This window comes from Orbicella faveolata, unplaced genomic scaffold, assembly GCF_042242905.1.
Source record: "Orbicella faveolata isolate gen_17 unplaced genomic scaffold, um_ofav_v1 contig_14, whole genome shotgun sequence".
Lineage (NCBI taxonomy): Eukaryota > Metazoa > Cnidaria > Anthozoa > Scleractinia > Merulinidae > Orbicella > Orbicella faveolata.
In genome coordinates, this window is record NW_028301541.1 from 15,175,312 (window position 1) to 15,197,671 (window position 22,360).

Consider the following 22,360-nt stretch of genomic DNA (forward strand, 5'->3'; position numbering starts at 1 on the left):
AAGATTAAATCATTTTGTTGAAATATGTTGCATTCAGATTCAGCGTAATAACATGCAAACATTCTGTAAATCCATGACTAACGGTTTAATGGTAGCTATATAATGAAGACGTGAGTGATCGTCGCAGTTACGAACAATGACTTGAATTCAGGTTTGTACGGGAGTCGAAGCCGCGACCCCTGCGTTACCGGTGCAGTGCTCTAGATTGCTTGCCTGTTTTACTTGAATACATTAAAAGACAATCAAAAACAAAATATTTCACGACTTTTTCCTATTTTTTTGGCTTGTTTTTGTTTTGTTTTGGTTTTTGGCTATTTCTTTGTTTTCCAGTTGTGTTTTCATGGTTCTGAGGGGTGCATATGCGATATTGCTTCAGGAGCAGGGGGGAGGAACACTCAACAGCCATATTATTGGATAGTTTGAGGGCTCAACAGTGGATGGGCTAGGTCCTTTAGGGGATTATCTTGCAATATACCGCTAAGTCTACAAATGGACAGGCAAGCTGCTATATCTAAACATTTAGGAAATGTAAGTCCCCCGAGTACACTGCAATAAAAGACAATTTCCGTATCATGAAAAGGCTATTTTATTCAGCAAACACAGCAGTCTAAAAAAAAGGCGAGGTAAAATTATAATGGCTAAATCAGATGTAGTAATTTATAACGGTGTTACAACGCAAACCCTGAATACTTAACACATTACGGATAGAGCCAAGCTGTGGGCCTCAGATCGCATAATTACCACAGTGCTATTTCTGTTGATTATGTTTGGCTTCAGTTCTATTCTTTGAAGGCCGGTTTAGGCGGTATTACTTTAGTGTATTCGACAAGTTAAGCCTGCGAGAAGCCCATGACAGAAATTGTGTTGTGAAAATTGAACCTACAACTTACCACGCATGGTTTGTTAAATATCGTGGGATTTTCAAAATTGTTTCAAAACCATGCGACAATGGTAAGGCCGGCATAGGCATCAGTTTTGGATGAGGTTTTGCAAGGCATGAGCAGCGCGCGATTCAGAGGTTGTATGCGAAAGTCGCAAACAAATGTCATACCGTCTAAATCCGCCTTTAAAGAACAACAATGCTATCTTACCTAAGGTTATAAACAAGACAATGAAATAACATCTCTTCAAAATGAGGAGTAACGAAATCGAATAATAACAAACTAAGCCCGTGGGACTTAAAACAAATAATTAAAAATAAAAATCGTCATCACCATCATAAGATAAAAAAAAGCAAGAGTTTCAGAAACATTTGCAAAATATTTCAGGTGAACCTTGCTTTGGGTAGTTACCATTCTAATCTCTAATCTGGCCAGTTTGCTAACCAGGATTAAAAATAAAAATACACATTGATGATTTATGTTTACTCGATACTGTGATCTATGCAAATGTCTTTTTTTGTATTATATTCTCTTTTCTTTTCTCTCTATTTTGCAAGGTTCCTGGACAGTTAATCTAACGAGGAATCTAACTGTTCCTGTAATTTATGGTTAATAACACTATGCTTATCTTTCAAAACTAACTATATTCGCCTTTACATCTATACAAAAGCTAGCGTCAGACGAAAGCAGCCTTCCACATTGTTGACTCTACCAGGATCTCATACCTGCAGAGAGCAAGTCCCTTGCACTGGTGTTAAGTGCTGAAGGCCGAGAAAATGCGTCTGGAAACAATTACTTTTCAAAGTCGTTAATCAAAGAAAAGAACACATAAAGAATTTCAGAAAGGTAAAGTCGTGTTCCATATTCCGTTTCCGGTTCAACTTCCCTTATCGTTATCTCTTTGTCCCAAACAGCAAACAGTACACATTTACTTTCTCAACATCGAAAAAAAAAAAGGAATTGGTTTTAGTATGATCTATTTAACTGATAACACTGGTAAGAGGTATAGGGAATGATACGCTAAAACACAGTCAATGGAGTGAGATAAACAAACAAGAAAATAATAATAATAATAATAATTATTATTATTATTATTATTACACAAAATACATATTAAATAAAAGCAAAAATAAAACGAAATGCTTAATTTGTGACTAACTACCTCAGGTTAAACGGGTATCTTCACAAGAACACCGGAGGTACAGGAGCAACCACATGCATTTTGAGAAAGAGGAGGAAAATCATTTAAGTTGTAGAATACAACGATGGACAGAATCTATGGGCATGACCTCTTTATCACAAAACAAAGCAAAAATCGCTAACAACAAACAACACCAGTGAGTTACCCGTGAGCGTGTAACGTTTAGTTAAGAAAGATCATGAAGTACTGTTGTATGTATTATGAACGCATATGTTTGAAGGAATGAAAGCCTGGTGTATTCCGCTCCTTCGTTGTTGAATCCATTCTCTTCCATCCACAGAACGTTTCCTTTTTCATCTTCTGTCGGTTTCAGTTCGTATTTCTCGCAATAGTCATCGTTAGGCATTCCATCTCCATCGCCAACGCTGCCGTGAGATAGTCGAATACGTTTGCAGGAGACGTAGAGACCAATCATGAGAACGGCAACAACTACGAAACCACCAATAGAAGCACCAATAATGACTGGCTTGTTGATACTAGGTTTCTCATCTCTATCATCATCATCATCGTCAGCTGCAAATAAGGATCAGCGAAGAATGTAAATTATGGAACTTGTTTAGTCATAGAAGGTGGATAGGTGTGTGCGGATAACAAAATTAAGGCTATATGAGAGTTGCTTAACGATGTTAGCTATCAGCAACGACGATGCAGATAACTTCGGTACTCACAGTGCCGAAAACCATAAGTAATGAAAAAGCAAATAGAAATTGCATTACATAATAACAGTTTACATTATTGTCAACAACCGAAACGACAACAAAAGGGTTTTATATGGAAAGAATGTGACTTGGTATATGTTTTAGCGTACCTAGAAAATGGAAAATGTATCTTATTTTTCTGTGGTGTGAGTGGCATGGCTTCTACGAATCTCTTACAGCTAAGTAGTCTTGTAGTTTAAGCTGATAAGTGTACCAATGAAAAAGTGTTTCTGATACTGGGAGTAATGCGAAAAGAAGCGTTACTCTGCATGCGAAACTGTGTGTGATCACGTGGCCTTTAGATAGTTGCCTATTACGTTTAAGAGGACACCGATAGGTTTACACAGCGTTTGCTTTGCAAACGTTTCAAAGGTAGGCAGCACAGCAGGATTTGACGATTACATCTCACATTAAATTGGACCACTAATTTGCAATGCTCTGTTGTCATTTTTTCCATGTTTAAATTTGCTTGTGCAAGGAAATCTTCGATCTTTAATATTTACGGTGAAATATAAAACAGATGTATCTGCAATTTATTTTGACTGCAGGATCTATGTTATTTCATTTCATGCGTAATTTGAGGGCAGTTTGCATTGCCTCAGTTATTTGGTTACGTCAGTCCTCCAATATGGCCTCCGGTAACACAGAGGACACAAAAGAACACGTGTAACATCTCACCTTTCTTGGCGTCAGTTTCCTTGAGAGAGCCTGGGTCTACTTTCAAACTTCCTAGTCTACCATCGGCTGTTTCTTCTTTCAGTGGATTTAAGGCCACTTCTGCAGTAACTTTTACTTTAAATGTCAGTTGAAATACTGCGATTATACTGCCCTTTCTAAAAAAGAAATAAAAACAAACAAGCCGATGTAAGATAATAGGCATTTTTGAGTGGTTGAATTTGAAGCAGGACCAAGTGTCTTTTTTAGGTAGGTCCATGGTGTTAGTTCTTGAAGTCCTTGAGGTTCATTCATTCACCCACCCACCCACCCACCCACCCACTCACTCGCTCACTCGCTCACTTACTTACTTTCCCACTCTCTCTTTCGTTCGTTCGTTCATTCATTCATACCAAGAAAGAACTGGATATAAAACAGTTGACAGTATATGATAGTATAAATGTCAAACTATAAATACGGCGGTTATTGCATGTTATAATACTCAAAAAGGAGATCTGTTACCTCATAGAAATTATCTTAACTTCTTTCAGTTCAGGGCCTCCAGAGTAAGCCTTCCGAATCTGTAATAAAGAATTTGATACACATATGTTTTCTTAATGTTATCTCGCCTGATGCAGCTAGGGTCCACCATGTTACCGTTTCCATTTTTCCAACGCCTCTAAAGAGCAACCAAATTGCCTAGAAATGATCTACAGTTATGAAAAATGAGAGCCATGATGTTGCAAAGATATAAATGTTATACCAATATAGCTATTTTCACTCTTTAAAAGAGGAAAAAAATCAAAATTTTAAAGAAAAAGTATAGTCATCAAAATACCTTTGACATGGAAATGCGAAGGTCGGTGCTGTTTCCCGTTATTTATTTATTTCATTATTTCATTATTTATTTATTTATTTATTTATTTTTTATATATTGTAAAAAAATGACGGTTATGATTGATCAAAGGTTAATAGTTTTAAACACCACGATACTCCTTTGCCCACACCTGCGACAAAATTTATGAACTTAAAGCAACGCTATATCGTCTTCAGGGCAACAACTAATACATTAATTTTTCAACATACCTGTTGCTGCATCCGGTTTGCCAGTTCTTTAAATTTCTTACTGCTTGTGTCACCTAATCGATCGTCCCATTCTTCGGAGATACGAATTTCGAGAGTAAAATCTAAAGCAAATATATTAAACATAGTTAAAATTAAATAACAAAAAAATTGCCTTTTTGGTGATTTAACGATATGGTTTTCTTTGTCAATTAGCTTATGAGCTAGAGATTTCTATCACGCATAGAAATCGAGAGCGAATAATCTAATTGTTTTAAAATAAATCTTCTAGTCGTTCAAAACTAAACAAATAAATTATCTATTTCCTCCTCGCAGACACTTCGACAACGCGAAGAAGAGGTCGCCATTATGTTGAAACCCACTACTCACTATCTACAACAGAATAGATAGCGACTAGGGTAGCCAATAACAGAGCGAAATTCGTGATAGAACGCTAGTACATTTATACTAACACTGGAAAGTAGGATCAACGGTTTCAACTACACACCCGTCTTGCGTTCACCGTTCACATCTTCGGTTATAGGCTTTATTGGCGAAGGTCCTGAGGTACCCTCTGAGGATGGCATTTCTGTGCTGCTACTCTCTATAGAAGTTGGCGTTGTCGCTGTCAGTTCTGTGTTTAAAATGGAAGAAAAAAATATTGTCTGGCAAACCGGTATTTGAGTCTTCACATTTCATTAACTGGCTTGCACCTAATCTGCGATCAGATCCTACCCGGGGAAATACGAAAGAGGGACTGAGATATTTACTTGCGAAATCTTTCGTAAACAAGAAGATCTGCTAGATCTTATAACCGCGCTTTTAAAATTTAACTGTTTGCTTAGCACTACCGTCGGAACGCAGTGCACATTCCAAAGCAGTCATTGATGATTCTTTTCTTACTGTAGACATCACATTACTTGATCAACACAAACTGTATTATTGCACCATCATTGGTAGCCGTTGACAAGTCTCCGATGACGTAATGGTCTTAATCTAGAACTTTCTTCGGGATATGTATGGGCATGAACGATATGAACGACACGATAATAACACTATTAACAACAGCTTTCTTTCTTAAAAGTCATGATTAAATTTAATTGGTGTTTTCCACCAGTAAAGGGCTAGCAAAGTAGTCACACAAGTCATATAATTTAATAATAAAACTCTATCCCGACCGATGTATCGATTTTGGTCACTCTAGTGGCCACAGATTGAAAACGTGACAGAAAATTGGTGTTACTTTCGATTCTCACCAAATTTGGACAGTGGGATGATCTCATCATTAGCCAACTACAGGCCATTTTTCAGCTCTTTTCGTTGTATCCCTCCCTCGGGAGAATTTTGTCAAGTAAGCTAATTTAGTATGCAAGCCACCGTAATGGCGGTCGCCGTCGGCAAAATGTTTATTTGCTCAGAATTGGGGCAAAATCTTTGGGAGATGGAAGTCAGGCCATTTGTAAGGATACAGAAAGTAATTTGGGACCAGTTGCTGGCTTCTAAGGCTGAATTTATCCAGAAGTAAGCTGTATTTTCGTTTTCGTGCCGAAAGCCGCGAGATGAAATATTATCGGCTTGTCTTTTTTGTAGCCCGCCGAGGCCAGTCTTTCGTCTACATCAGTTGAGAAAAGTTCGAAAAAGATGTTCCCATTCAAGTTTAACCTCTCAGGCGATAATTCTGGAGTTTTTTGGCCGAAACGTCGCCTTTGTTATGTTCGTGTTTTTCGGTTGCTATGGGCGACCGTGGCTTCCTTTTTAGCTCAAGTCTGGGGAGTGAGGTCACAAAAACCTTCTAATTAATTCTGGTTTTGTTCGATTTCGCTGAAATTTTAACACGATAAAGCTGGATTGTTAAGAAATAGATTTGCCGTCTGCCGATGTGTGGTAGCCATTAACGCTTAAGTGATATATCGCTTCGAAGTCAGCGTTTTGAAGAGATTTTTTGGCAACGTGTGGGTTCGGCGTGATTTTGTAAACGGAGGATTTTGTTGACCCCGAAGGAAAAAATATCCGGAAAAGGTCATTTCATCGACGATTCAAACGAATATAAATATCTATATGTTCCGAGCTAAATTTCTGGTGAAAAAATATAATTTTTGACGAGCGCTGGGTTTTTAATTTTTTTCCCGCGAATAAAGTTAATTTTTTTAATGTTTAAACAGCTTTTGGCCAGTAAACATCACAGGTTGCGCGACTCAAAATTTGGCCGAGTGGAAGCTTGGGTTTGGTCGCCGACAAATCTAAAAAAAAAAACAAACAACAAAACCACGGGTAAACCATGAACCGCGCGCGGCTAAAATGCCAGATTCTGTTTTTTTCCCCGTTGATCAGTCAACACTTGCTGTATAGCTTTTTTTGTGATTGGATATGATTGGGAATCAAACTTTCCGTCACCATTGAACGACTTTCAAACAACAGGCAGAAAACTGTGAACGCGAACTGTTTCTCTTCGGCTTTAATTATATGTTGGCACGCATCGCCTTCTTTTGGATGGACAGCGTAGAGCTTTTGTCGCGCTGCGCTTATGTCGCGCACGATTCGCCGCTCTGTGGAAGGGAAATACAGTCTGGGAGGTAGTAAATAAGCACTGTGTAAGCATTGTATGAGCACTGAAATATCTGAACTGAACTTGTGTGTGTGGGAGACGCGATAGGTCAGGGTTCCACATTAAATTTACGTATTGGTGAGCTTTGTTTAGCGCTGAACTAAACATATTTGTGGGCTGAAATATTTGTGAAATTGAACTAGAATTGAAGAAAAGCATTGAAGAAGCTCGCTGTGAAAGCAGTTGAGATAGCAGAAAATAATGGAGAATAGTGTACGTAACGAAAAGGTGAGCTAGTTGAAGTTTTTTTCTTCATTAGAATTGGTTGATATAGCTTGCATTATGGTGTCTTAAGTAGAAACACAGCGGCAGTTGGGTCACACAACATTTATATTTGAAACCAGTTGAGATAGCAGGAAGCAATGGGGAATAGTGTAATGAAAAGGTGAGCTAGCTGAAGGTTTTGCTTTGATCAGAGTTGGTTAATGTAGCTTAGATTATGGTCTCTTTAATGGAAAACAGAGCAGCCGCTGGGTTACAGAACATTTACATGAAAGGCAAAGAATACTCAAATCATATGAGAGGGAAGCTCTGGTTTATGCTATTGTCTATATTTTACCTGGAGGCAATGCCATGTATCTTTCAACTTTAAAAAGAGTAATTCGCTGAAGAAGTAATCCTTTGCTGTAATGAAAACAGCTTATAACTGCCACGCACGATAAGAGCACAAATTAGGTTTGGTTTGTGAAAAACAACCAGAAGAGTCTAGAAGACGTGATTTAGCCACAGGATTTTTAGCTGAAAACTTCCATTCACAATGGAAAGCAGGTTATTTTTGTAGTAAAAGAGAAGGTTTACAGTAGTGATAATGAATTCAAGTTCCAATTTATTTGCAGTTTTTAGTTTTTTGTCAAGTTTTGCAAACGCGGTATTTTAAATATTCTCTCAACGAAAGAGTGGTTGTGATTAAACAATAGATAATGGTTTTGTCAGTGGTAATTCAATAGGATGGTTCATTAGAAACAGGTATAAGGTTAAAACAACAAGTTAATTTCTGGTGAGGTAATTAGCGTTGCCAAATGTCTGTTATTTCAAGATAAGGTGTTGATTTCAGTGAGAAACGGTGAAAATGGAGGGTCCAAAATGGGGCTTTCAGATCCCGCTTTCCCGCCCATTTTTACCTGTTAATCCCGCCATCCCGCCTTTTTTTGCCTGGAAATCCCGATCCCGCCCACTTTTCAAAGACGTTTCTTCGTTAATTATCACTTTCTTAATTAATAATTAACTTAATAATTAACAGAGAAACTTTTTAAAAATAGATATCGCATAAAAGATCACAAAAAGATTCAATGGGTACCAGATAAGTCAGCACAAATTAATGATTCTAACGTTTCTTTCTGCAAACCGTTTACTGTTTTGTTTTCTTTTGTCCACGTATCAGTGAAAGAAAAAGATTGTTCATTCCCACATTCAAGAGATGGCCTGTAAACTCCCTTGACAGTTTCTTTCAAAGCTTTCAGGGTCTTCACTTTCCTCGAAATCTGTGCTCGGAACTTTTCTTTCCGAATGGAGTCATTCTCGCTCGCACATCAAGCCAAAACAAGCCAAGCGCTTTGGAAAAGGTCGAAAGACTAGGAAAATTAGAAAGGATCAGGGGGTCAAGATTACAGACACAAGCTTTGAAAATGTCGGAAATGGACAGATGTCATTGACTTCAGAGGCCAGCACAAATGATCGCAATAGGACTCAAAGGTGTCATACAATCTCATGATACTAATGTACTCTAGCGATAATGGTTACCTTTGACAGAATGTGACAGGGTCCAGAGCCGTTGCTATTCATTACTTAAAAACCTGACACACCTATACGCATGAAAGGTTCGTTCCTGCCAGCTTGCGGTTTTTGCGCTGGTTACTTATGAGGTCCCGTGAGAATTGAAATCCCGTATCCCGCTCTGTTCCCCTTGCGAATCCCACATCCCAACCCCATAAAAAGACAAAATCCCGCTCCCGCTCGTAATTGTAATTCCCGCTTCCCATCCTTGTTTTCAGCTCAAATCCCGGCGAAAAAAGCCAAATCCCGCATCCCGCCAAACCTATTGGGTACCCTCAAAATACTGTTTGTTGTTTTCAAGTTTGCGTATGTTGTTGATGTACTTTAAACAACACGTTTCACTTTATCCGGAGAGATGCAAGTTTCTAGGATCAGCAGAAAGAGTTTATTCGCCATCTTTGGTTTCGGGGAACTAGGAACTTATCCTTTGCGGCTGTCTTTTGCAGTTTGTAGGATCCGCGGAGTGTCTTTAATTTCAGCATTTAAAAGAAGATTTTTATTGTGGATTGTGCTTTATGCAATATCGGATAAATTTGCTCTTAACGGCAAACTGATGATACAAACACATCACCTATACATACAACTTTAGATCTACAAGCAAGTTGCACACGCGATAGGTCAAGGGTCGACAATAAATTTACGTATTGGTGAGCGCTGTTTAACTCGGACTTTTTGCTGTCTTAAGGTGAATTCAATTGAATGAGCACTGTCAGAGCAGTGCATGAGGCAGCACTGAAATATCTGAACTTATCTGTGAAACGTGAAATAAACTGTATTGGTGAAAGTCTGGATCCGCCACTGGATTTCTCCTGGGGACATCTATCACAATATTCTACATTGTTTTATTTCATAAAAACTTTTAAGTCTCACTGCCGCTCATTTCGAAAAGTAAACAAAAGGGAAAAAGGTGAATTGCATTATTCAGTCCAAAGAGGAACAATTGAACAAAGGGAACAAGTAAGCTTGGACTCTCAAAACCCAGCTACGCAAAGCTACTTACAATACAGCTACTTCCCACACAGGTTGTATTTTACTTTTACTTTTAATTAAGCTTAACCATCTGCCTGTCTATTTATGTTCCAATTTTCTTAAAACAAGTTTAGAAATACCACGTACACGTCATCGCTTCTGCATGCATTGCATGCCGTTTATTGTTAGATGGTAGTAAACTTTACCTCAGCGTAAAGTTTACCTTTGCAGTTTTTCCCGTCTTTGTAATGTTGGGAGTCAATTAAATCATTACTCATATCATCAATCGTAAGTCGGTATTACCGTTTACTTGAGTAGAAAATTTAGATGTTAATGGACGACAGTAATGACTGCCTTGTCAGTCAAATATTCTATTTAGAATGAATTGCACAATGAATATAGTATTATGAAATCAAATGTTACCATTTTCACAGAATTGCCCTGTAAATCCCTCTTGACACACGCAGGTATATTGATTGACACCATCCAAACAGGTTGATCCATTTGCACATTTATTGGAGACGCAATCGTCAATATCTTAAATGTTAAGACAGTACAAAATAAATGTAGTCAATTTAAAAGACAGATTGGTGCTTAGCGGGCATGAAAGAGTGAACCAGAGAGGCAGAGAAAGAGGAATAGAGAGAAAGAGAGAGGAAAGGCAGACCAATGTTTATGTTAAACATATTGAACTAGATCGAGTACGGGAACGACGTTTGGATCCCAAGCCAGCCACCTCCCAAGAACCCTAACTCTTCTTTATTTCCTACCAGCACTTAAGGAGATTGTAGAAACGAGATTGATGTCAAGCGTGATTATCTTAAGTGGGGAGCTGTGAATGGTCATTTTGATTTTTGATAGCAAAATAGAAGAGTATTAAATACCAGGACATAATTTACTACTCTTTAAGCATTCCCCTCATCCAAGATGGGAATTTAGAATTAATGCTTTTTTAAAAAATTTTTTTGAAGTAATACAAAAAATAGAAAAGTATAGTAAGCAAGATCTTAACTTACTATTCTCACAGCGCTCCCCAGTAAATCCACTCGAGCAGTGACACGTGTAATTGTTGGCACCATCAATACATAATCCTCCGTTTGCGCATGTGTGATTAACACAATCGTCGATGTCTAGAAAAAGAATTTAATTGAGGAAATTGTATAAACATCTCAAAATAGAACAAGAATAGCAAAATACTAGTGTATCAACGATCTCACAGGGGTATCAGTTAATTCCAGTTCATCACACCTCGGGGTGTTTTCATAAAAAGAAAATTTCATGTTAGACTGTTTAGAGTCCCCTATGTTTTAGTAAGATTGTCGAGATTCAATCAACGTGCCGCCATCTTGGTTGTAACGGCGAGCGTAACCTGAAGAGAAAGACTAAACTACGAGGGTTCCCCTATTCAGGGTGAACTGTGAGCAAACCAAGAGGCGGGAGTTCGATCGAAGCGTTCTAGTCTTGACGATCCAATGACTGTGAATCGTCTATGAGAATCTGATTTTAGAACTGATGTAGGTCAACATATTGTTGTAACTGTAGTGTTCCCCAAGAGCTTTTACGCTTTTGCACCATTTTAAAGATAAGGGTCTCTCGGGGCTGTCACGACACAACCAATCCACATTGCCTCTGTTTTAGTATAATTAATCTTTAAACCTGATAGTTTTCCAAAACGATCGAGTAATTTAAAGAGATTTTGTGCGGATGTTAAATCGGATAAAAAGGCAGTTAGGTCGTCTGCATATTGGACAAGTTTCCATTCCTCTAAGTCTAATTTAATTCCTTTAATATCGATTCTAGTTCGGATTGCAGCAGCTAAAGTCTCAATTGCGATCACAAATAGATATGGTGACAGAGGATCCCCTTACCTAATACCTCTGCTTAACTCAAAATTAGCAGAAAAAGATCCATTGTTTATAATGCAACTGGATACATTACTTTAGAATGTTTTCACCCATCTTACAAGACTGTGACCAAAGCCGAAAATTTCTAAGCATTTAAACATAAAATTCCATTCAAGGCTGTCGAATGCCTTTTCAAAATCTATGAATAATAATATACCCGGAATATCGAATGTTTTAGTGTATTCCATGACATCTAGAATTGATCTACCTGCTTCCCCTATGTATCGACCTGAAACATATCCAGTCTGATTGTTGTGGATTATCTCTGGTAAAATTTTAGTAATTCGTGTTGTTATTACTTTGGATGCTATTTTAGTGTCAACATTGGTGAGAGAAATCGGTCTCTACTTTTCAAGACGGGTTCTGTCTTTACCTGTTTTTTCAATAAGTGTAATGACCCCTTGCCTTTGTGAGTTAGACATTTCTCCCTCGTCATAAGCCTCGTTAAAGCTTTCGACCACCATTTCACCGATTGATGACCAAAAGACATTATAAAATTCAATTGGCAGACCATCATTTCCAGGAGTCTTACCTAGTTGGAATGTTTTGATAATGTTTTGGCATTCTTCAATTGTTATTTTTCCTTCGCATTTCTCACTTGCTTCACTTGATAGCTTTGATAGATTTGGATTTTCAAAGAAGATTGCTGCATCTGGAGTGTCTAACTTTGTTTTGGAACTGCTGTATAACTTAGTGTAAAATTGCTTTTGTGCGTTCATTATCGAGAGTGGACCGGTAGAGATAACTCCACTAATGTATAATTTTCTAATATGTTTCTTAATATGGTTACGTTTCTCCAAATTTAAAAAATATTTACTATTCTTTTCTCCGTGCTCGTGCCATCGTGCCCTTGCCCGTATAATTAAACCTTCAACTTTTTTGTCATACATCAATTCAAGTTCGCTTTTATATCTTTCCATTGTTATTCGCGTATTGTCACAGGGATTATCTTGAAAGGCAGCTAGTGATTCTTGATATTTGTTAGTTAATTCTCTTTCATGTTTTTGTCGAATTTGCGATAAACGCTTTGAGAAAATAATAGAATCGGTTCTAAAATTAAATTTTATCCAATCCCAAATTGATCTTCGGTCTTTGAGATCCTTTGCTTCCTCAAGCCAAATAGGCAATTTATCATTGATCATCTTTATATATTCTTCATTCGCCAATAGCGTCGTATTCAATTTCCAATAGCCGGGACCTCTGTTAGTTTCCTTAATTTCTTCGAGTTCTAGGAATACTGCAGAATGGTCTGATTTGATTGAGGGCAAAATATCCACATTTGTAACTAAATCATGCAGTTTATCAGAGATCAACCAGTAATCTAATCTACAAAATACAAAAGGAGAACAGCGACCCCAAGTGAAACTTTGTTGATTTGGATTTTTTATGCGCCAAATGTCATGGAGACTGAACTCATCTTGAATTTCTTCAATAGATTTTACGACGTGCCTCCGGGGAATTTGAATTCCACCTTTTTTATCGAGATTAATATTCAAGGGACAATTAAAATCACCTCCCACAATTATGTTCTCTTCATTTCCGAAATCATTGGTTCTTAATAGTTTTGATAGTTTATGATAAAATTGAACAGCTTCTTCAGGTTTTTCTCTGTGAATTCTCTAAACTAGATAATTTCTCAAGGATACTATTCAACTTTGCTTCTTGTAAGTCTCTTGACTTGAGTAAGTCGTCCATTTTGGCAAGGACGGCGTCCAGCTTGTTTGAGGTTGAGTCAGTATTGAACATTTGTAAGGTTTTAGATCTGGTTCTCACAATTGAGTCTCTTAGATTAGCATGGATTTCGAAAATTTTTAATCCTGAACCGTCTCCATGGAAAAGCTATCTTAGACATTTGCTCAAACCTTATGGAGGTTTTTTCCTTTTTTTACTGCAACTATAATATTAATGACTATCATATTAATTCGATTTTTTATTTAGAAATGCTGCAGTGGTGGTCTGAATTTCGCTCAAAATTTTCAACGGATTCTAAAGCTTTTGACTCTATAATTTGGAATAATTGTAATATAAAGATAGACGGCAAACCGATCTGTTGTCATAACTATATGAATGCTGGGGTAATTTTTATCGGCGATTTAATGTATTCTCGGAACAATGTTGAATCCTTTAACATAGCAAAGGACAAGAGACCAATGGGCTCAAATTACTTGACGTGGTCTGCTGTTCCTTGCTCTGTGCCAAAGCATTTAAGGAATCTCATCGTCGATAGAAACGTTTTAGATACACTTGAGTTAAAATGTGGTAACAAAGATTTTGACCCTCTCTCGAGCAAGAGTAGAAACTTTTATGCTTTCCCCTTCAAGAAAAAGCCAAACATTCAAGAGGGTTGTATAAACTAATGTCAGATTTTAACCTAAGTGAAGAAGAGACTCGAAAAGCGTTTGTACTGGCAAAATCAGTTGCTCTTGAAACATTTGCACAATGTTTTCAGTTCAAAATTTTAAACATTTTGTTTTTGAATACCCGATTAGCAAAAATCGGAAGAATTCAAAGTGATCTTTGTACGTTTTGTCAAACCTCTCGAGAAACACTAGAACACTTCTTTTATCGATGCTCCTTCTCAACAGAATTTTGGACTAAATTTGAAAACTTGTGGTTGACACTAACCAGAGAGCAAATAAAACTGGACAATATTAACATTATATTAGGAATATTAGATCAGAGATCTAACCTGCTCAACTACTTTATCATTTTTAGGTAAAGTTTATTTATGGAATTACCGCAAAAATGAACAAATCCCTCTCTTTTTGCCTTTCGAAGATGTAGTCAAGAGAAAATATGAAATTGAAAAGCTTATAGCCTCTCAAAGCATCTTAAGCTCAAAACATTTTCAGGCAAAATGGAACCTAGTTTTGAATAACAATCCAATTTTTTTGTAAAGGAGTAAGTGCTGCTTGTTTGTTTGTTTTCTTTTCTTTCTATCATAAGGAACTATGTAAATTATGTAAATTTATATGTACATTTATGATAATTCAAATACCTGTATTGTAATTTTATATAAAGTATCTTGGTAACACAACAAGTAATTGTGTAATTAGAGTACAATGTAGAGCAAGATTTGTATTATCAGTTGAGTAGGCAGAGTATCTGTAGTAGTTATAGTGTGTAATTGTAGTGTTAGTAGTAATCGTAGTGTAAGTGGCGGTCGTATTGTAAGTAATGTCAGTAGTGGCGTAAGTGATATTAGTATTGTAAGTAATGTAAGTATTGTAGGTAATGTTAGTATTGTAAGAATTCTTAGTAGTGTAAGTAATGTTAGTATTGTATGCAATAGTAAAAAAAAAACTTCACGATAACACAGATGAGTCGGCAAAATCAGCCCGTCCAAACCGAAAGCTCGAATCATAATTTAGTATTGGGCATTTTGCTGACAGCGTGTGCGTTGTAAGCAGCTGAGCGTCACACAAAATACTTTTCATACGTAATTCTCCCAAGATATAACAATGTAAAATGTAAAATCTCCAGGTTAATATAGATACTGTCCTATTTTCTAAGAGGCAGTTTGATTCGTTATTTGATATAACCCACACTGTGATTGGTGTGACGCGCACAGGGTTGACTCCCTCAGTCACTGACCACATAGCCCTTCCCGCCCCAAGGAGAAATTTGTGCGTAGAAATACTTAAGTTAAGAGAAAACTTTCCTCACTTTATACGAGTCATAAGTTTACCTCTTACAGAACGCAACAACACTACTTCGCCAAAAACAGCAAGAAATAGAAATAACTTCTCTGGCACTCTACGTCTGATTAAATCTGATTTAGAGCCACGTAGTCTTCAAAGAACATTTGAACAGTTTTCATACTTTTTTTACCTTTAAGAAAAGATCTCGGACTGAAACGAATGTCATAAAATGACCATGAATTAAAAACATTATACTGCTGCTGCAGACACACAAAAACTGTGCAAAGATGTTAGCTTCTCTTTTGTTTAATGTCCTGGAAACAGCAGGCGATAAGTTGTCAGCTCTAATTGAATTTACTCCCATGTAAAAAACAAAAGTGTTAAGTTACCATTTGTAACTAAAAATAGCAACATCTCGTTTCATAGCGAGCCAGACGTTCTTAGCAACCGAAAAACAGACCTGGGATCCCGTGGAGATGTAGAACTTTTAGTCCTACATCTCCACGGGATATCCAGTGGCTTACAACATTCCAGTGTAGTCATATCCCTGTCGGTGATCGTTTATGTTCCACAAAACGCGTCAAGTTTTGCACGAATGTGTCATAATCCTAAAGTGTGAAATTACATTTACTGTAACACAATTCCATCGTGTCAGAAAGATACAAAACATTTCAATAGTGGGCGATTCGGGAATCGCGCGACTGACGTGAAGAATTTGGATTAAAAGAAAAAATAACGTTGGAACAATGTGTTTTCTAGGTTGGGGCGCAAACGCCAGTTTAAAACTTAGACTTTTTGATACATTTCTTACTCTTGTAAAGCTGCGGAGCACGTATAGATGAAACGTTTTCGCTAATCTCAGTTATCACTGTTATTCAGTAAGCGAAGTGACTATGCCCAGCAGCCCAGAGATGCCCGAGAGTCAGAAATGTTCTCAGATTTTCAACGGAAAGCCTGATTGAAACCTGTTTAGGGTATTCTCTGTATACATGATTCCAAAAATAATCTGAATTTTCTAGTATTTGAATTCGAGGATCATGTGCACCGACACTTTGAAAATCAGTTAATGTTATAGGCAGTCAGGAAATTATCTCAAAAATTATGACAAAGCTCTCAAGAGCGATAGAAATCTCGAGTACATAATGTAATTCTTTACGAGAAATGTCGAGCGATTCTGGAAACAGCACGACGGAAAAATAACTATGGCGATTTTGTCACATATCCCGAAGCACTCAGCAACTGTACTGCATGGACTTCGGCCTGAGTGAACCAGAAAGGATATGTAACATGTTCCTATAATGTCATGCACGACGAAAAAATAACTATGACGATTTCGTTACATATCCCGAAGCGCTCAGCAACTGTATTGCATGGTCTTCAGCCTGGATGAACCAGAAAGGATATGTAACATGTTCCTATAATGTCACGCACAACGGAAAAATCCCTATGACGATTTTGTTACACATCCCGAAGCGCTCAGCAACGGCATTGCATGGACTTCAGCCTGGGTAAACCAGAAAAGGATATGTAACATGTTCCTACAATGTCACGCACGACGGAAAAATAACTATGTCGATTTTGTTACATATCCGGAAGCGCTCAGCAACTGTATTGCATGGACTTCAGCCTGGATGAACCAGAAAAGGATACGTAACATGTTCCTATAATGTCATACACGACGGAAAAATAACTATGACGATATTGTTACATATCCGGAAGCGCTCAGCAACTGTATTGCATGGACCTCAGCCTGGATGAACCAGAAAAGGATATGTAACATGTTCCTATAATGTCACGCACAACGGAAAAATCAGTATGACGATTTTGTTACATATCCCGAAGCACTCAGCAACTGTATTGCATAGACTTCAGCCTGGATGAACCAGAAAAGGATACGTAACATGTTCCTATAATGTCACGCACGACGAAAAGATAACTATGGCGATTTTGTTACATATCCGGAAGCGCTCAGCAACTGTATTGCATGGACCTCAGCCTGGGTGAACCGGAAAAGGATATGTAACATGTTCCTATAATGTCATACACGACGGAAAAATAACTATGACGATTTTGTTACATATCCGGAAGCACTCAGCAACTGTATTGCGTGGACTTCAGCCTGGATGAACCAGAAAAGGATATGTAACATGTTCCTATAATGTCACGCACGACGGAAAAATAACTATGACGATCTTGTTACATATCCCGAAGCGCTCAGCAACTGTATTGCATGGACTTCAGCCTGGGTGAACCAGAAAAGGATATGTATCATGTTCCTATAATGTCATGCACGACGGAAAAATCACTATGACGATTTTGTTACATATCCCGAAGCACTCAGCAACTGTATTGCATGGACTTCAGCCTGGATGAACCAGAAAAGGATATGTGACATGTTCCCATAATGTCACGCACGAGGGAAAAATGACGATTTTGTTGTTGTTTTTGTTTCCTACAGTGTCTCGCATTACTGAAAAATTATGTGGTTTTTGTAAAATATCCTGTAGCACTTGGTAACGTAGAAATACTGCGAGGACGTTTGCGTGGGCAAACCAGAGCGGATTTATAATATGTGGCTACATGGTGATTTTACTAGATATCTGGATTCGTCTTTCAGAAAACTGGTGTACATTGGACTTCAGTATATGGTCTAACCCATGAATGAAAATAGTGATTTAACATTTTAGTAGCTATCTAGTCACCATACAATCTAAAAGCATGACAATGGGTGTAAGTTATGATATAAATAAAATATTAATCGGAAGACTTAACTTGGTGCGTTTGACTTGTTGAGTTTTGAAGCTGTTGTCTTGATTCGATGCTCTGGGAGGTTGGTCACGGGCAGCGCACGCTGAAAACGCTTTCTGGTTCTCTCCGTCGTTCTTGGGTGAATGAATTCATGTATAAATCAATCGTGACTGGCGGTTTCGTTTGGTTTTCAACAACTGTTTTATGGTTTAAGCGAAAGCCAATCCAAATGTATAGTCAGGGCAGCTCCTTTGTTTCCCTTCCCGTGAAAAGAAAACCCACGCGCCTTCTTTAACTTTTCGAGGCAAATTCGATTGGAAACTGGCTCAATTTCGCACAAATGCCTCAGAGAGGCACCATATCTTGTAACTCAGAGGCACATCTCGTTTTGTGTCCGTTTTCAACGACCGATGACGGGTTCATTCGAAGTCGAAGTCTTTTTTATGTATGACGGCGCAATATTTCCGCGTTATGAAAATTTATTATAAAATATCAATTGTGTGGCCAGATCATATCTGAAAATAACTAGGTTACTGTACGGGTCCGCAAATGATCCCAGGACCGCAAATGATCCCGGACCGCAAATGATCCCCAAATTGGACCGCAAATGATCCCGGACCGGAAATGATCCCCGATAGGGACCGCAAATGATCCCGACTAAAAAAATGGGAAATGGCATGGATGGTGGGATGGTATGGATAGGGAATTGGCGTACGTGAATACCGATTTTTTTTTAAAGCCATCTTATAATTATAGTGGCTTACAAGTTGCTTTTTTTTTCGTACTTTCGACTAAATTTTGTTGCTAACTACGATGTTATGAATGTCACCACTCAATCATCAAAACACGACTTGGCTTGCATTTCTTTGCTCAGTAAAATCATGATCAGTGTAACATACGCTACATATCCTCCTTTGTTAAACATTGATAGTTCGGTGTTATAGTTAAATCACATTTTATCAGCCATTAACGCCACTCGTCTAAAGTTTTAAACTAAAATCTAACCATGAAGCAACTATTAAGGAAGACGCTGTCACCTGAGTAGACCCACAAGCCTACAACGCTTCATCACGCTGTAAAACACCTATTGTGTAGCACTGAAAATTTGAAGAAATTTATTTTGTCATTTTTCCTCGGTCGTATTTTGGCTTCGATTCCTCGGAAATGACTACTTGAGTATTCTAAGAAGCCAAAATTCCAAGTTATAGTTATGAAGTTCAGCCTCATGACCAAGCAAGGCCAAGGCTTGCTCTTCGTTTTGACAAGTTTGCTGTACGATAGATGTTAGATACTATCGCCAGAATCGCTACTGGGATTTCGAGAATGTTTACAAGTATGTGTTTTTCTAAGATTTCTAATTCAATAGATCGTCTTCACGTGACGTATTTTTATCCTCATCAGGCATAAGAGGCGGTACATTTATATCTGTTTACAATTAGCGTGCTTCGTTTGGAAACCAGAGCATTTTGAATTTCAGGGTTATTGAGGTTGCGTGACACAACGCTACGATCGAGTTTGTTGAAAAATATATACTTATCTCATGATTTTGAGCCTTTTTAGAAGTTAGAGCATTAGGAAAAGTGCTTATTTAAAAACTTGTTTGTTTAGTACTGATAATCAGTCGCCTAGAAAGCCAAAGTAAGTTCCAGATGTTTACACTCTATTCCAGCCGCCATATTGGTGTACCACGGATGTATACCAACATGGCGTTTTCTTACTGGGCTCTGTAAATTTCTGGGAAACATTTACGACGAATTTCTGAAGTTTGGGGAAACGCACAGGCCTAAAACTTGGAGAAGTGTCTTATTTAGTTATCTTCTATAGCGTACATCACAATTTCTTAGCTTTTTCCATTGGTTGGTTTTCGATTTATTATTTTGTTTATTGCGTGACAGTGAAAACGATCTGTACCGTTCGAAGAACAAAACAGCAACTGTGGAATATTTGTTTGTAAAATGAAAAAACATGTTTTTTAGTTCATAATTTTTGTACATGTTCTCACCTTCCTCTGATATAAATCCATGCCATTCCTTATTTTTTAGTCGGGATCATTTGCGGTCCAATATGGGGATCATTTCCGGTCCGGGATCTTTTGCGGTTCAATTTGGGGATCATTTGCGGTCCGGGATCATTTGCGGTCCTGGGATCATTTGCGGACCCGTACATTACTTTTGTACACAATTACTCTCACTGAAAGCAATTATCGCTAACCACAATAGAACCGCAAAAGTCTTGCGATGACAGCAACCTAACAGATAAATGACATCACCCCATAGCAACCGGACCTGGCGAATTTTTGAGCTTCCGGTTAGCTCTGGCTCGTGATGGTTTGTTCAAACATTTCATGGGAACAAGTCGTGATGATTCGTCAGCTCTAAATGAATTTACTCCCTTGTGAAAAACAAAAGCGTCAAGTTACCATTTGTAACTAAAAATAGCGAACATTTCATGGGAACAAGCCGTGACGATTCGTCAGCTCTAATTGAATTCACTCCCTTGTGAAAAACAAAAGTGTCAAATTACCCTTTGTAACTAAAAAATAAAAATATCTCGTTATATGTGCATACAACAAGAACAAAACAATCGTTACCTGCACTTTCAATTGTAAACGTTAGAATTGTTTCAAATCTAAATAGTCTCGTCTCCTCTAAAACATGTCCTAAGAACTAGAAGCGGCGATTCGTGACCTCTAATTGAATTTACTCCTTGTGAAAAACAAAAGTATCAAGTTACCCTTTGTAACTAAAAATGAAAATATCTCGTGCATTTGCATACTACTAACTCATGAACTGCTTCAAAACTCAAGACTCATCTCGTTCATATATAACTAACCACCATTACACTGAAAATTACGCACTCTAAAACAACCCAATGTATGTATGTAACTGTCATCCTCCCCTCCAAACCGGACTAAAAATCACAAACTAGCAAAATACACGTCAGTCTTTATGTTTCAATTACCAAAGTCCGTGTGTTTAATACAATAAAACGCTCAAGACTTCATATACAGTGTACCTCACTAAAGTTATCTTGAACAAAAACAATTTTCCTTTTCTTCTACTACAATTCGTGCTGGCGAAAACCGAAAACCCTGATAACAATGAAGAGAAACGATTTAGTTTTATTTAAAATGTATTTTCTCATTCCAGTAGTAAACAACAACCATTATAATTGTAAAATCGTCACAGAATAATATCTTTTTGTTCTGTTAACCAAATTAATCGTAGTCTCTTCGCTTTTCACATTGAAACTTATCAATGGATGCTGAAATTAACGACACGCCCGGAACACTCATTACGAACTCTGCAGCAATATTTAGGTTTCAATACAACACGCAAACGATTTGAACACAACCTCACAACCTCTTCACATTCCCAGTAGTGTATTTCGCCTCCCTAAAATACAATTGTTCCTATCATAGAAACCGCATCAACCTTTTTTCATTGACATCTTAAACCTAGTAGTAGAGCGGCTAAGACTCATTTATTCAAAACCTTATCTAATGGGAAAAGCTCCCCCTTCATCGCATGCTCGTAGTCATATGCCAAACACTATGTTTCTTTGACTGATTATCCAGTTGCAAATGATTATCAAACCCGCCCACAAATCCTCAGCCTAACCCACAGAAGATGTCGAAGTAAGCCCAATTTATGAATACTTCCTCCTCTTGTTATCGGATCGAGACAACAGTTGCTGAAAATTAATCACTGTTCAGTCCGTGTTGGCATGATCGATATTAAGCCTGTTAAGGTAGTGCGTAATCTAGGCGCCTGTTTCGACTCCCATTTTTCTATGTCGACCCATATTTCTAAGTCTTGTAGTGCGGCATTTTTCTGGTTACATAATATCAAGAGAATAAGCCACTTTCTGCCCAGGGATAAATTAGAAATGGTATTGCATGTCTTCGTTACAAGTAAAATTGATTATTGTAATGGACTTCTCTATGGACTACCAGACTGTGAAATAGTTAAATTGCAAAGAGTTCAAAACGCTTCAGCTAGGCTGCCTATGTCATGTAAAAAGTATGAACATATTACGCCCATTTTGATAAATTTACACTGGTTACCAGTAAGATATAGAATTAATTTTAAAATTTTATTACTTAATTTCAAAGCCCTCTATGGCATGGCACCAAGTTACATCATTGATTTAATTCATATTAAGACTATTACACGCTATTCGCTGCGCTCTACTGAAGGTGTCTTATTAAAGCATCCTTCGGGG

At 37.7% G+C, this 22,360-nt stretch overlaps 1 protein-coding gene across 2 annotated transcripts in view; it reads right to left on the reverse strand.

Moving 5' to 3' along the window:
* Positions 1-568: 568 nt before the first annotated feature.
* LOC110066278 (uncharacterized) overlaps positions 569-22,360 on the reverse strand; it is a 97,662-nt gene continuing 75,870 nt past the window's right edge. For both annotated transcript variants that reach the window (XM_089287545.1, XM_089287544.1), the window contains 7 exons: positions 10,860-10,973; positions 10,267-10,380; positions 5,005-5,130; positions 4,521-4,621; positions 3,957-4,015; positions 3,459-3,613; positions 569-2,595 (listed from right to left, as the gene is read on the reverse strand). In XM_089287545.1, coding sequence (XP_089143671.1) covers positions 2,249-2,595; positions 3,459-3,613; positions 3,957-4,015; positions 4,521-4,621; positions 5,005-5,130; positions 10,267-10,380; positions 10,860-10,973 — 1,016 coding nt within the window. In that variant the 3' untranslated portion in view covers positions 569-2,248. The remainder of the gene's footprint in view (positions 2,596-3,458; positions 3,614-3,956; positions 4,016-4,520; positions 4,622-5,004; positions 5,131-10,266; positions 10,381-10,859; positions 10,974-22,360) is intronic.